Source organism: Tigriopus californicus, chromosome 6 (genome assembly GCF_007210705.1).
Source record: "Tigriopus californicus strain San Diego chromosome 6, Tcal_SD_v2.1, whole genome shotgun sequence".
In the NCBI taxonomy this organism is placed as follows: domain Eukaryota; kingdom Metazoa; phylum Arthropoda; class Copepoda; order Harpacticoida; family Harpacticidae; genus Tigriopus; species Tigriopus californicus.
In genome coordinates this window covers 5490701-5505046 of record NC_081445.1, presented here as the reverse complement: position 1 = coordinate 5505046, position 14346 = coordinate 5490701, and the positions used below count along the sequence as shown (strand labels likewise).

Sequence of the window (14346 nt, the reverse complement as noted above, 5' to 3'; positions counted from 1 at the left end):
TTTTTTCCTCATCAATGAATTGATTGATGTGATCAAATGCGATCAAAAACCTGGTCCAGGAGTGGAGTAATCCAAGACATCCAAGTTACATGAAACCCAATTTGTACTGAGTAAAGGTGTAATGATTCCCTTTTTCAGAACTTTAACATTTGCTTGCTAGCTCCATGGGAAATTTTTGAATCAAGCCCTCGGAAAGATCATGGTTAGATGGACTGTAATTATCCTTTATCACGAGCATTAAAATTCAGCTTAACATCCCAAATTTGAAAAAAAAAACCACTTTCAATCGGAGCATCGTATTTCACTTTAGCAATATGTTTCAGGATTTCCATATTGCATTTGGAGGATTTTGGTTTGCGAGAGATTTTGGTTTTTCACGCAGGCATGAGACGAAAAGATGAATACTGGACGCTTATGAGCAAATTTCAAAGAAAACCAAATCAAGATGATCTTTAAAATGATTTAAGAACGAAAACCGTTCGGTGAAAAACGTTTATCGAACCTAACGGGGTGTTTTGGCTCGTTATAAACATTACTCTTCAACTTGTGCACATTAGAAAGTATAAATGACCGACATGTATATTCCTTACTTCCATCATGAAACAAAATTTTAGAAATGCATTCAACTCTCCTCGGATATCATCTAGAAATATATGCATAAAGCTAGCTATAAACAACTTTCGAGTTGCTCAAAAACATCCTTCTTGAGTACAGATCAAAGGGTTCGATTAATGAATGTTGTCAATGCTTTTCAAGACAACTGTTACTTGATCCTTTGAAATACTATCAAGTCTTGGCTAATCTGTTTTCGACCAAAAGTCCCTTCACTTCGGATTAGTTCATTCTTGCGTGGGAATCGTTGGCTTGACCACTTTGGTTCACACCAAACACTTTGCAAACCTGCTTTAGAGTCATTGATTTATCAATAATAGAGCGTACATCACGACTTGGAACTAACGTTCCTCACTATAAACATAGGAGTGTCTTAAAGGGCCCTCAAGGCAAACAAGCTATCACCTAAGGGCGAGTTTGTGAGAACAGTCATTGTCACACTGATGCATTCAGTTTCCATTTATCCCTTAAGCCATCATTTGGCCCGAACCACAATCCTGAAGTAAACCTCTATATATTATTATATTATTGAAGTGAGTTACTAGCCTGAGTTAAGGCTCTCATCGCGAGTGAATAGTACTAATAATAAGAGGAGACACGTTAAACTGAATTGCAAAACAATATCTTGCCTTTCTATGACTCGAACGAGGGCTGTTTCCAAACTCATTTCTGATCTTTGGTTATCAATTCTGTACCCTTTGTTCACTTGAGTATGGAGCTCTAACTGTATTTCTTCAGGCTTAAAAAAAAGTTGACATTCCGGTTCGAAACACACCACTACTTTAAACCACTCGATAGCAGATGTGCTGTTGCTACACATGTTTTCCCTTAATATGATATTCCATGTAGCCTCAGCAAACAGTTTGAACCATCTTCTCGATCGCTACCCCCCAAAGTATAAATGCCCAGATAAGATAATCAGGAGGAGGAGAAAGTTAGTGATTCACTTCAACTAAAAATCGTTAAAATCGGCTGATCAACTAGCCTTGGACAGTTTTTTGGAGTTTGTCCGTGTTTCGTGTCTAGAAACTGGAAATTTTTGTTAGGGCCTAAACGAAACCAATAAACGTGCCCAATAATGGGGCTCCAGCATCTTAGAATCTCCCTTTTTGATTCCAATATCAATATCACAAAAAATACAGTTCTGAGAGAAGGCTATGTGTAACCTTCAACATCTTTATTTACGTATATGATTCTTCAAAAGTTCTAGTGATTGTGTAGTATATGAAGACAGATGTCGCTCCTACGGGCAAACAATAATCACTTTACAGCCTAGGAATAGGCTTCATGGAAGAACACATTGGAGGCTAACGAATGTACCAAGGGCTACACCACGGACATCTAGAGATGTGAACTGCGAACGGAAACGAATGTTTAGTCTCTTGAGCACCAGAAAGGATCACATCTCGTCGAATAGGTAAACATGGCCAAATTTGAACCCAAAACTATGCTTGTCTATGATCAAAGGTATGTAGTAATCGTAACATGAAATTAAAACTGTCGGCCTGCTCATGGTCAACTACCCATGCGTTTGACATCACAACTTTGATACAAGCCACTTTACAAGGAGAGAGTATTAAAATGATTGGCCTTAGATGGAAACAATCGAAGTAGCTGATTTTAAAAGTGGCTCAGAATTGCTTTGACCCAGAGCAGACCAATGGGGCGGGCAGATCCGCTCAAAATCCATATGTCTAAAATATCGTGGATACACTTATTGAAAAGTGGTAAGCTGTATTTCTGGGCCATTAAAAACCAAATCAGTTATCTAAAAGCATTTTGATCAGTGGGTATGGGTAATGAAGAATGAAAGAGGCACAATTTGCAAAAGGCTGAAGGAAAAGTGTTATTACATTATTTCTATCTTGCACAAACTAGAAGGAGTCAGGATCTTCACGGCAATTTCACCTCCTCGCACAATCTTTTGTTGGTTATAAAAGCTGCCCACAATCATCAGGACATTGGTTGAAAACGAATATGATGCTCTTTGCCTGTACTTCTGCCTTAATGTAGCCTCAAAATCCTATGCTTGACAAAGCCGAAATAACTACAGAAGAAAGTTCGTCATTAACATGTTCTTGGCTAGCAGTATCAGACCGATAACCGACACCACGAATAGCGACTGATGGGCGTGGCTCTCCATTTTTGGTTCCCTTGACATGTACGCATTGAATAGCTTTCTGCTGAGATACCTTCTTCCATTTCATGATCTCTCGCTCAGGCGCCTCAAATTTGCGAACAGACGCAAAGATGATAAGATGCAATCTGACGGATTGACCGGATTACCACTAGCCTGAGCCGATCAGCTCAGTCGCTTCCCAAGCTTCGCAGTCAAATTACAGGGTGCATCCCTTTCAGTGAGAAGACGACAGAAAAGGAAAGAGAGAGAAGGAGAAGAACACCGGAGGATGGACAGGGCAGAAAAGGATCTACCACACCTTCTTCTCAATCATTCACCATTCCTAATTCAGTTGGACACAGTTCATCGACATGGGCAGACGTGTCTCGTTGTTGCTTCTTTGGGGGGTCTGGGCATTGCTCATGGGTTCAGGCTCTCAGGTGGATGCAATGTCGGAGGAGTTCTGCGCCCGAATTTGCTCGTGGAGCAATGCACTCTGCTGGATGTGCACTCCCTTGGTTAGCCATGGATATGCAGGTCAGCTCAGATGGGACTTTTGTTGGGTTAAATTCGTGATTCGAATTGGAGACTGAACTTTTTGGACAAAAATGGGATGGGCGTTCAGAAACATTAGCGGTATCATTCAGCTATTCCGAAATATTCGAACTAGCCAGAGTTCGGCAAGTCATTAACAAGCAAATTATTATATTAAGTGCTAGCATATCAAAATTGGATATGAGAGTAACTTACTGGCCTATATGTTCTTTGTATTTGTCAATCTTACCTTTGGAGAATTTCCTGTCGCCACCAAAAATGTAAAATCGTATGTCACCTCACTCTTGATGACGGCATGGCTAAAATGCCAATTACATGTCCAAAAATCAACAAATTCCTAATATTGACCTATAATCAGATAATCAATTAAAGTATTCTTTAGCATTGGTGCGCAAGGAAAGTGCTCCAAAATAGTTCATCAAGTACAAATAACCATGTAAGTCAACTTTTTCGTTCAGCCAATTTATCACAAGATTTAGTTGCAGCAATATCCATAAATATGGCCACAGGTCATAAAAGAAATATGAAAATAAGAAGAAATTGTATGGTCGAAAAGGAATTTTGTGTAATTTAAAAAAATGCTGGATTAAAACAATGAATCAAATTGATTCTAAACGAAATGACTGAAACAGAAGCGCTTAGAAGTAAAAAGTACATAATCTTTTTACGCTTCTTAGTTTTCGTACTAAATTGATTGAAATTGTTATTATCCCAGCAAATAATTTTACGACCAATGACACATACAATATAACTGAAATGTTTTCAAATTCTGTTTGGTTTTTGTCATAATTTTTTTTGTTATGTTTATTGTCAGCCTTAATTTCAATACATTTTCCAAAACGACATTGATATCATCATTGTCGGAGAATTCTTTACCGTTTCTGGGAATTCAATCCCTAGCAGTTAAAGAAACTTAAATCCTGCTACTGGAACAATACTTAGAGTGGCTTTACACTAGGATGAAAAACCGAGATTGAATCCGGTTTGAGGATCGGAGTAGGACTAGTGCGGGGGCGAGTTTTTGGTGTTTGAGTCTTTTTGTTCGACTTGAGTACAGCGAAAGACTGGAGTCCTCCGCTAGGCTCAAGTCTTTTGCCGAACTCGCCCCAGCACAACTCCAACTTCAATCCTCAAACCTGATTCAATCTCAGTTTTCCATCCTAGTGTAAAACCGCCCCTACATACTAAATACGAATCTTTGAGGGCAGTAAATTGAACAATGATGGAGCCAAAGAAAGAAGAGAGTTGGACTAGCCTAGATTTTTGAGAGCTTCAAGGTGCTCTTAAAACGCACGTTAAGCCTCTACAGCCACTGCCCAACCTCTATAGCCTCGTCCAATGAAGCTATCTCATGCGTTATTGTTTTCTAATAAAATGTCTTGGGACATGTTCGACCTGTTGTAACCGTTTTGAACTGTCATTATTATCATAATCAGACCTCGAAAAAAAGGTTGCGTTTTTAGGGCGAAAGATTTTTTGGCAGAAAAAAAGGGAGTTGCATTTGATATATTTATTCATATGTAGACCAAATATTGTTCAGAGTTTAAGTGGCAGGAGCCAGACAAATCATAGTCTTTCATTTTGATTATGCCGGGGTTTACATTCCTTGCAGTGGTTAATAAGGCCAATGAAAACCCAAACCAGAAATAATTGCTTAACGGTTCTGTCTTAGGACTAATTCCTTCATCTGATCATAGTGAACAAAAGTATATAAAAAGGTTACACCGAGGAACAACAAGTTAAGAAGGAAGGGTATAAGGACCCAAATGACAATAAAAGGGCAAAAATATGTCTTAAAACGGGAAAAATCGTGAAAAAAGATCGAAAAAGAGTCGATCGAGAAAGTGAAAAAATTGGCAAAAAGTTGGAAATTTGGCTCAATTTTTTTCCACCAAAGAGGCTAAAACGTGAAAAAGTTTTTTTTTCAGGTCTAATCATCACGAAAGGGAACACATGCAAGCAATGAAAAATTACATTGCCTTGCATTCCACCATGCTTTCTCAATCAGAAGCCAATATATTGCACTAAATGTGTACTAGAATTTAAGAAAAATGGGAAAATGAACTCTTAAGCTTTTTCTTACTATTAAAACTTGCATACTTTCCGGATTTTCTTTCGAAGTAGGAAAATACAACTTGATTTATTGCTTTGCTAAAACTAATTCTTAAATGATATGGGAAACCCGTTAGTCCTTAGAATAAACAATTTTGTTATTCACTACTCTTGATTTACTTTGATCAAAACAATTCCACCATTTGCTCAAATAATCAAGACGTCTATCAGAGCCATCAATGATTCCTTTGAGAGTTCAAACTATGACTGCCAGCTAGTGGGTGAACGGAAAGTTAATGAAAAAGGCACAAATCGCTTGCAATTGATCGAGGATGAAAGTTTACGGCAAGATCCACGAGGACTGTTCCACGTCTGTGAGAGCCGTTTAATGGAGTTTGGTTTGTCCGAGATCTATGTGAGGCGAATTATGGCATTAATTAAAGTACTAAAGTCAATACTTTCACAAGATTAGAAGAGGCTAATTGTTTTTTTTAACACGGGTCTGATGGGAGAAATGAGCTAAATTGATTCATTTTCTATCAATACACAGCTTTTTAAAGAAATCTAACTAGGTGACAATCTTATGGACCGAAGGTTTTTCTGGTTAGACGGAATCAAAGATAAGAACAATATTAACAAGGCAAGTAGATTGTATTAGAAGATTCCGAAAGTCAGTTTGCCACTGTTTTTAAACATTATTGGTGCGCTGCATGGCTACCATGGTTCCGATTCTTTTTTGCCTTGTTGTTACCTCTGTTGTTATCACGATTCGTATTGACAACTTTGACGAAGCAAAAAGATATTCTTCTTTAGTATTTTTTTCATCGTTAACCATGTTTTTTAACGATAATCAGAACTTGGTCGTACGAGGAAGGAGCAATTGAGTCACAATACAAATATCTATCGAAGTACAAGAACCTAGGATCAATGGTTATTTAAAATGAAAAGTTAAGAACGTTTTGAGATGGAACACCAAGAGGAAAACTAAAGTAAATCTTTCAACAAATGTTGGAATCACGATGGCTAAAATTAGAAAACGTAATTTCCCAAAATACCAGAGGCAAAAAGTGCATAACGTCGGTCGGTACCTTTCAACTCACGTATTTAAGTACTCAAGCATGAAAACTCATTTCAACGAGATACAACAATACGATCGAGAAGGTCGACATGTTGTCTGCCAATTCTCTAACGGAATATTAATGGTGTTGCCCTCAAACCTCGCTTAAACCACCGTGAAAGCACTATCTGCTTTGTACTCCAGATTTACCAGAATTGAAGCCCCCGGGCGTCCCGGAGATGGTTAAGAAGGCCAAGTCCTTCTATCGCCAACAGAAAGTGGTCGGAGGAAAACCCTTCCATTATGGGGATGCTCCATGGTTGGCCAGGTGAGAACCCCCCTACAAGTATTCCTAACCAAATTGGCCTCAGATAGTGCATGTCTTCATTTCATTTCAGTATCAAGTACCGTGACGGAAATGATTTCTACACATATTGCGGGGGCACCCTGATATCGGATCGTTTCGTTCTCACGGCCGCTCATTGTGTGCAATTCCAAGCCACCACAGAACTATTCGTTGGCATTGGCGACTACGATCGCAATAGTGAGGATCCCGGAGAGGTCCTCTCAGCCGTGGTCAGAATACACACGCATCCCAATTTCAGGTAAGATCTGGCTTGAACTCTGGTGATCAACCCAAAATATGGTCTCTCAATTTGTTTGATTGGCAGTACTTTGACGTTTGAGTCCGATCTCGCACTCTTGGAGTTGGCTCAGCACATCCGATTCGATCGGTACAAGCAACCGGCGGTGTTGGCCCGGCCAGGCACGCATGTGACCGGACTCCGTTTCAACGTGACGGGTTGGGGAACGCTCAGGGAGAGAGGAGAGTATTCCGCAAAGGTACGACAAGCCCTCGTTCCCTATGTGCCTTATGAGGTGTGTCGAGGAGCGTACAAGGATCTCTCAATAACGGCCCGGATCTTGCCCGGGATGATCTGTGCTGGTATGTTGGTTTCATGATAAGAAGCCTAGACTCATTGGTCGATCAGATCAAGAAAGACATTTGAATGTTTGGATCAACCTGATCTGGATTCTCTGTCACCTTGGTAAAGAGTGGGGAGGGTAAAGTAATGCTTGAAAATCGATGTACTCTCGGATGAGAACGTCGTCAGCATTGGGATAATTGAAGAGTAATGGAATGTTTTTCAATAAGATGGTAGTTAATTTCACCAATGGTTACTTTTGTCATGCTTCTTCCATCTATTGGCGATTTGTTCAGTATATGGTCGAAGTCCCGAATATAAACATATTCAGGTTAGATCTTGTTATTTACCGCGGCGTTCAACCTTTCACCGCCTCATTGCCTGGTTGATACTTATCTTTTTTACTTTTTCAAGAAAATATGGTGCTAATGGTCTTTTTTTGTTAAATAGGATGGTTAGCTGGAGGTGGAGATGCTTGTCAAGGAGACAGCGGAGGTCCTCTGACCCTTCTGGTTCCTATCAAGAGCCAGGCCAACAATGCATCAACACCCACCACCTCCAAAGTCCGCGGGATTAGTCTTCGGATTCGAACTAAAGATCGCCAGAGATCACGTAGTGGAAAACTGTTGTGGTCGGATTTGGATTCCCAAGAAAAAAGTAAGCGTGCATGATTAATTTTCTGTGGAAAGGGGGCCGGGTTTGATGTAAGAGATTATAACATAACTAGTAATATATGAACTCTGGTATCTTTAGAGCGTCCCATGGTTCAATCATCGAGCTCCATGGTGAATCATCTACTACACTCCCAAACCGAGTTGCACAAAAGCCGACAAGTGCTTAGTCCCAAGCATGGCGTACCAACCATTTTGGGTGTGGTTTCGTGGGGCATGGGCTGTGGTAGACCCTCATTTGCCGGGGTATACACAGATGTCCGGGCCTATCGCACTTGGATCATTCAAACCATGGGAGGAGAGCCGGAACATATTTGGACATTGGACTAACATTGAATTCCAAAAGAATTGCCTTTGATGCCTTGCTTACTACATATAGTAATTATGAGGGTAAATCATCACGTTTAGATATTGTGCCATATCCCTGTCTTATGGAAAGAACATGAGCCGATGATCTCACTCAATAGAGAAGTGTAAATCTTTGAAATTTCATACTAATGCACCCTCTGGTACTACCATGAAGTAAGTGTCACCACACTTCTTACTGATGACAAAATGTTGGCACCCGTATTTTTTTGTGTTTTTTTGAATATTTTTGTCACTTGCCATGTAATGTTATCTTTAGCAAATGCATTTTAGACTTAAATGGCTTAAAATAGTTGTTCAAACACGAACACGAAAACGAACCCTAAGACGGCGAACAATTTTGTCAATGAATAATTGGAGGCACTGGATGTGCTAAAATCATGGTAGTTCTTGCCGCGATTGTGGCGCAGCCTGGCTAGCTCACACAACTGAAATCTGATCCGGTACTTTACACTCTCTATTGACTTCAGCAATGGAATACTCAGTATTGGTACATACTATCATTTCCATTGTCTCACAGAACAAGACTCGAGTCGAATAGAATAAACATGTGCTAGTTTCAAGAGAAACGGCATAATTCTACTGACCGACCTTTTTCAAGTTAAAGATGCTACATTCAATCACCTCATGATCTCAAACGGTACTAGCTTTTTGTAATCTCAAAGTCAATATCCAGGGACACTTTTGCTCATTTCTAGCACACTTTACAAACTTTCTCATCTACGTAACGCCAAACTACATTTTTTGGCATTTCAAACCCATTTTAATGTTATTTTATGATTGAACAAGATAGCATAGCGATTCCAAAACTCCATTAGATCATTCATGGCCAAGCTGATATGGACTGGAAATAAGTTGAAAATTGCGGTGCAAAGGTCAAAATACATATATGGAAGCAAAATCTTGTCAATGCCTGCCCTTGTTATGGCTCCATGATAGTAAGGCTCATTTACAATTATTTAAAACACATTTTGCAATCTCTTTATAATTGGGTAAGTTGTGTATACGTAACTATAGACCTGCGCCCTTCCCAAACCACATGTGACTTACGTTTTGTGTTCATGTACCGGTGTTAAGTAATTGAAACAGCCACGCACTTGGCATTGAATTTCTTTGGTTAGGCATTATAAACAAGGCAACCGTAAAGCAACATTTCTTTAATAGTGGGGTTATTTTAATGGCCATGTATATCATTCTTTGCTGATATACTAACCAAAAACCTGGCCATTGAGTGCTAAACTGATTAGGACCAGGCATCTTGCGGTACCCTTATTGAGAGAAAAAAATGAATCAAAAAGGGGCCCAATAAAACATATCAAAGGATCAACCAACGAAGAGAAGAACGTCGATGTTCACGCAATCAAAGACCTCGAAGTGAAAGATCCCAAAGTCAAAGATCCCAAACACCTTACACCTTAGCGAATTCGTAGCCAAAGATCCCAAAGTCGAAGATTCCAAGGTCAAAGATCCCGTAGTCGAAGATCCCAAAGTCGAAGATTCCAAAGCCGAGAATCCCACAATCAGAGATCCTGTTGTCAAAGATCCCGAAGTCGAAGATCCAAAAGATTTCATACTTGAAGATCCTACACTTGAAGATCCCAGAGTCGTGGATCCCACAACCAGAGATCCCATAATAAATGATCCCAAAGTCAAAGACCCCACAGTCAAACATCCCAAAGTTAAAGATCCCAAAGTCAAAGATCCCAAAGTCAAAGATCCCACAATCAGAAATCCCATAGTAAAAAACCCCAAAGTCCGGGATCCCATAATCAGAGATCCCATAGGAAAAGACCCCAAAGTCAAGGATCCCAAAGTTGAAGATCCCAAGGGAGGAGACGTGGTGTAGTGGTTAGCGCAGTTTCCTTATACGAGAGAGGTCCCCTGTTCGAATCTCCTCCCCGACCTTTCTCAAGGAAAATTTTAGACGCTAACCATGCCCACAGCTGTAGAACCAATCTGATACGGACTATGACACTGCCTATCGGAAAAAGTGTAAGGACGATGTGATGGCTGGCTTCGCTGGCCGGGCGAGGCTCATCCCTCCGACCCTAGCACTCAAAATACAAAAAATAGTCAAAGATCCCACAATCAGAGATCCCACAGTAAAAGACCCCAAAGTCAAAGATCCGAAAGTCAAAGATCCGAAAGTCCAGGATCCCACAATCAGAGATTCCATAGTCGATCTCAAAGTTGAAGATCCTATAGTCAAAGATTCCAAAGTCAGGATACTGTCAAACGTTCACACAAATTTCACTCTTAGGAGGAGACGTGGTGTAGTGGTAAGCGCAGTTTCCAAGTATGTACCGTATAAGATGGTAACCCGGTACGATTCTCCTCCCCGACCTTTCTCAAGGAAAATTTTAGACGCTAACCACGCCCACAGACGGAGAACCAATCTGATACGGCCTATCGGAAATAAATTGGACGATACTGGTAGCTTTGCTGGCCAGGCCAGGTTCAATCCAAATATTAAAAAAATAAAAATACAAAAAAAATCGTCGATTGCAGTGACGTGCTAATTAGAGCCATTGTATCAACTCTAGATCCATTATCCTAAACCTTTGTGTTTGAAATACAAAAGCATAATTCGCTGCATTTTAAGGGTCCTTGTGGACCTCGTGAAGTCACATCTCAACAACATCAATGCTTCTTTGGTAGGAGTAAGTAATGCAAGATGCGTGCCGATATCACCTTTCTCGAGATGCAAGGCAGGCACAGATTCAGGCCGTTTTTGATGGTAACGATACCGCGAATTTGTTTGTCCTGAAAATATTTTATGGCGAGATACCATAGGTTTAAAAAATGGTTATTAATGTAGAATTGGCCGTGGATCTGGTTTCGAAAGCTCCAGTAATTGAAGTCAGGCACTTGCGACGGGAGCATATGGGATGGTAAATGGAAGCATTGGTGAGATGTGGCTGTGTTCCAATTTTGATGCTGATGCGGGGAAAGAACGAGAGTCATACATTGTTTATGCTGTGGAAGCATGGAATAGTCTCGAGGGAAGATATGGTGTGATGCCATTGAACTGGATGATTCCATGGGGGAAGATAATCGGTTCTGTTCTCTAAATTGGATGATCGGAAAGGTGCCGAAGAGTTTGGACAATTCTTGACAAGTACCGAGGGGTTAAATATCCAAAACAGCCATAACTTTAGGTGCCCAAAAATTTGCAGGAAAGTTAACACGAAAATGCAAAGAATGTGCAGAAAAGGGTTAAAAATTGAATAAAAAGTGCAAAAAGAGGAACTAAGAAACGGAAAATTGTAATCCCGAGTTCTCGAAATTGTACTGTATTTAAGCATGTTTTTAAAACCTCAAATGTGACATAATTTCGGGCAAAATTTGCATCAATTTACATAGGATGTGGCCCAGGACTGGGCAAACTAACTTCAATTCCACTTATATTAGCACTCGATCGGCAGCATTGATCCAAATCAAAAAAGCAGCCAAATTCATTTCATCCCACAAACAATTTATTGTCTGCAGTTGTTAATTGATCATTGTGTGTCAGTCAGATTCGTAAAAATATGGTTCAGACACGGGAAGGAATTCCAAACTATGAGGTGGAGAGATAAAAATTCAAACCAAAACTTCTCCCAAAACAGTTCCATTGAAAAAGTTTAAATAAAAGTTATATAGATAAAATAAAGCAATTGATTAACATTTTCATCATCTGTTTCCAGGCCTCTCATGGTACGGAAATACTTGAGCAATTTCACTGCGGATGATTAGGTACTCAATAAAAATGCAGTATTTTAGGCAAGGCTTATATTCCTAGGCCTAAAGGTCCTAAAAGTGTTGACTCATCCAAGTTTGAAAATGCAACAAATTAGAACATTTATGCCAGATTTCAGTAATGATGTTAATCAGTGAAAGTTGTTACATTTTGGAACTTTTTAAAAAAAGCCGAGAACTTAAAATGGCCCCAAAGGGCAAAATATTTGAAAGAAAAGTTTAATAATTCTTTTTGGAGTCTATACTAACCACTTATTCGAAAATCAAGATTCAACTGCAAGTATATGGAAGAGGTCAATTCGATGCACTTTTGAGCCCAGGCAGTTCTACGGAATTCTCAAAATTATTGTAAAAGAATATGTTATTCTTTTTGCTGGCAATTCTAAGCTCGTCTTGACTACTAATCCGAGCATTGTTTGCTACCTGTTCATATTGAAGTTGCACATCTCTCAGAGGTTCTTTTCCAAATCTTAAATGAATCCATTTTTAACCGTTAAATAACTTCGAATGTACCTTGAAAAGTCAGAAAATCAATAATATTTTAAAAACAGGTTTGTGTCCAAAATCTTGAGGGATATCACCAAGTGAGGGGAAGCTGATCATTTTTCTATATTTACCGGGTGTCCCAAAAAGATTGGCCAGATATGAGTTTTTTATCTTGTACTTGGCATAACTTTGTATTTCACTTTCGATTTTGGATTTGATTTTTTATTTTGCTCGTTTAGCTTATTCGATGAAATGTTGCATTCATCATGAACCCCTTTGGCAATAGCATAGCGCTCTAGGCATAGTAAAACCCCTTAGGAGACATTCTGCATGAAGGCGAGATCCAGGGCCCTCCAGACTAGGTCCAAATTGTGGACCATCTCTTTTAACACTTGGAGCGGACCTAGCAAGCCAGCTGGCTGATACGCGGCCTAATGTATTAGTAAAGGGGCGGCAATTCTGGTCGGGGGGATGGGTACATGTTCTGGACACTGTAAAATAGTCCGTAGTTGGATCTTATGTGTGGGCCAGAGCGCTGCGATAGTAGGGCTTAGGAACGGATAAAGCGGTTTTCCCTCATGTTGTTCGTTGATAGGAGCACCGTCCGCTTTTCAGTGGTCTTTACCCCGAATCTTGAATGAGAAGGGGCAATTGTTCTCCGGATTGATCTGGTAGATGCGCCAACCTACCGGAATAACCCCTTAATATTTAAGGAAATCTGCCACTTAGCCACAGTTGTGGCCCAGGGGAAGGGTCCCCACTCTCCGGGTCCTATCAAGACTTTAGTTGAATATGACCTCAATTTATAGGCTGGTGCTGAATATGATCAAGCTGAATCTCCTCGCCAGGTGTCTCCCTCATGAAGACAGATGGCACCATTCTCGCGGTTATTGTTCTGGACAACAAAATGTAAGTCACAGTCACAGAAAGCCAGTTTTATTTTGAAGTCCAAAAGTCGTAGCCTTCTACTGATTTGTGAAAACTGAAAAAAGATACTGAAAATCGTGTTTGAAAAGTCAGGACAATCGTTTTTGGGACACGCGGTGTATATATTTTCAAAAGTGGACACGAACTTAGATTTTATGAACAGACCTTTCAGAGATCTTGCCAGGTTCAATGTGGATCGAGTATGTCTCTTCCATCTGATTGTAATAAAATCCTGGCTTTGAATACGTGAAGAATTTCAAAAGAGAATTGCTAAAAAGCAATATTCAAACATTTTACAGTTGTCTCAATCCAATTTTAAAATTACAAACAGCACTTTATGCAATTGGTTTGGATGTAATTCGGTAGGTTTCTTCTCGGCAACCAACCCAGAACATTCGCGGCAGTCTTATCCTCGTTGAGCGTATTTCGGGCCTCTCCGGGAAGGGCTGGTTCGTATCTCGGCGAGATCCCAAACATGGCAGCCACCTCGTTAACACTGTAATTTTGGCCGCTCCCGAAGTTGAACTCATAGCCGTAAGCTCCTTGCTCGAGTATGGCCACAAGGCCGTCCACAACGTCGTCAATGTGCGTGAAATCTCGTCTTTGCTCCCCATCGCCGTAGATGATGCATTCCTGGTCCGTTTGAAGGCAATTGAGCCAATTGCCGATCAAAGTTGTGTATCCACCTGGCAATCAAAATGGATAGTTCATGAATTTTCCNTTGATCTTGCCGCATGTGGAACAATGATCTGGGTATTATGGAAGAGTAATAGTCCGCTATCGTTGTCCCAAGAGATGTTTTCCCACTGTTTTTTTTCAACCTTGCTGGGTGATGTT

At 40.2% G+C, this 14346-nt stretch overlaps 2 protein-coding genes across 3 annotated transcripts in view; one reads left to right on the top strand and one right to left on the bottom strand.

The window, feature by feature from the left end:
• The first annotated feature begins 3101 nt into the window (after positions 1-3101).
• LOC131882015 (chymotrypsin-like elastase family member 1) lies at positions 3102-9165 on the top strand. Its single transcript, XM_059229032.1, has 6 exons — positions 3102-3268; positions 6600-6723; positions 6794-7000; positions 7067-7341; positions 7772-7978; positions 8075-9165. Exons 1-6 carry the CDS (start codon positions 3103-3105, stop codon positions 8320-8322), a joined length of 1227 nt encoding a protein of 408 aa, XP_059085015.1. The 5' UTR covers position 3102; the 3' UTR covers positions 8323-9165.
• A 4442-nt stretch (positions 9166-13607) lies between these two features.
• The window catches only part of LOC131882592 (UDP-glucose 4-epimerase-like), an 8439-nt gene continuing 7700 nt past the window's right edge, over positions 13608-14346 (bottom strand). For both annotated transcript variants that reach the window (XM_059229790.1, XM_059229789.1), the window contains exon 3: positions 13608-14195. In XM_059229790.1, the coding sequence (XP_059085773.1) occupies positions 13831-14195 (365 nt within the window). In that variant the 3' untranslated portion in view covers positions 13608-13830. The remainder of the gene's footprint in view (positions 14196-14346) is intronic.

What these genes read in the sequence shown, in the direction of transcription:
- LOC131882015 (XM_059229032.1), top strand. Translation starts at nt 3,103, where the DNA reads ATGGGCAGACGTGTCTCGTTGTTGCTTCTTTGGGGGGTCTGGGCATTG. An exon ending in GGTTAGCCATGGATATGCAG is followed by an intron (nt 3,269 to 6,599) that starts GTCAGCTCAGAT and finishes TTTGTACTCCAG; the next exon opens with ATTTACCAGAATTGAAGCCC. An exon ending in GATGCTCCATGGTTGGCCAG is followed by an intron (nt 6,724 to 6,793) that starts GTGAGAACCCCC and finishes ATTTCATTTCAG; the next exon opens with TATCAAGTACCGTGACGGAA.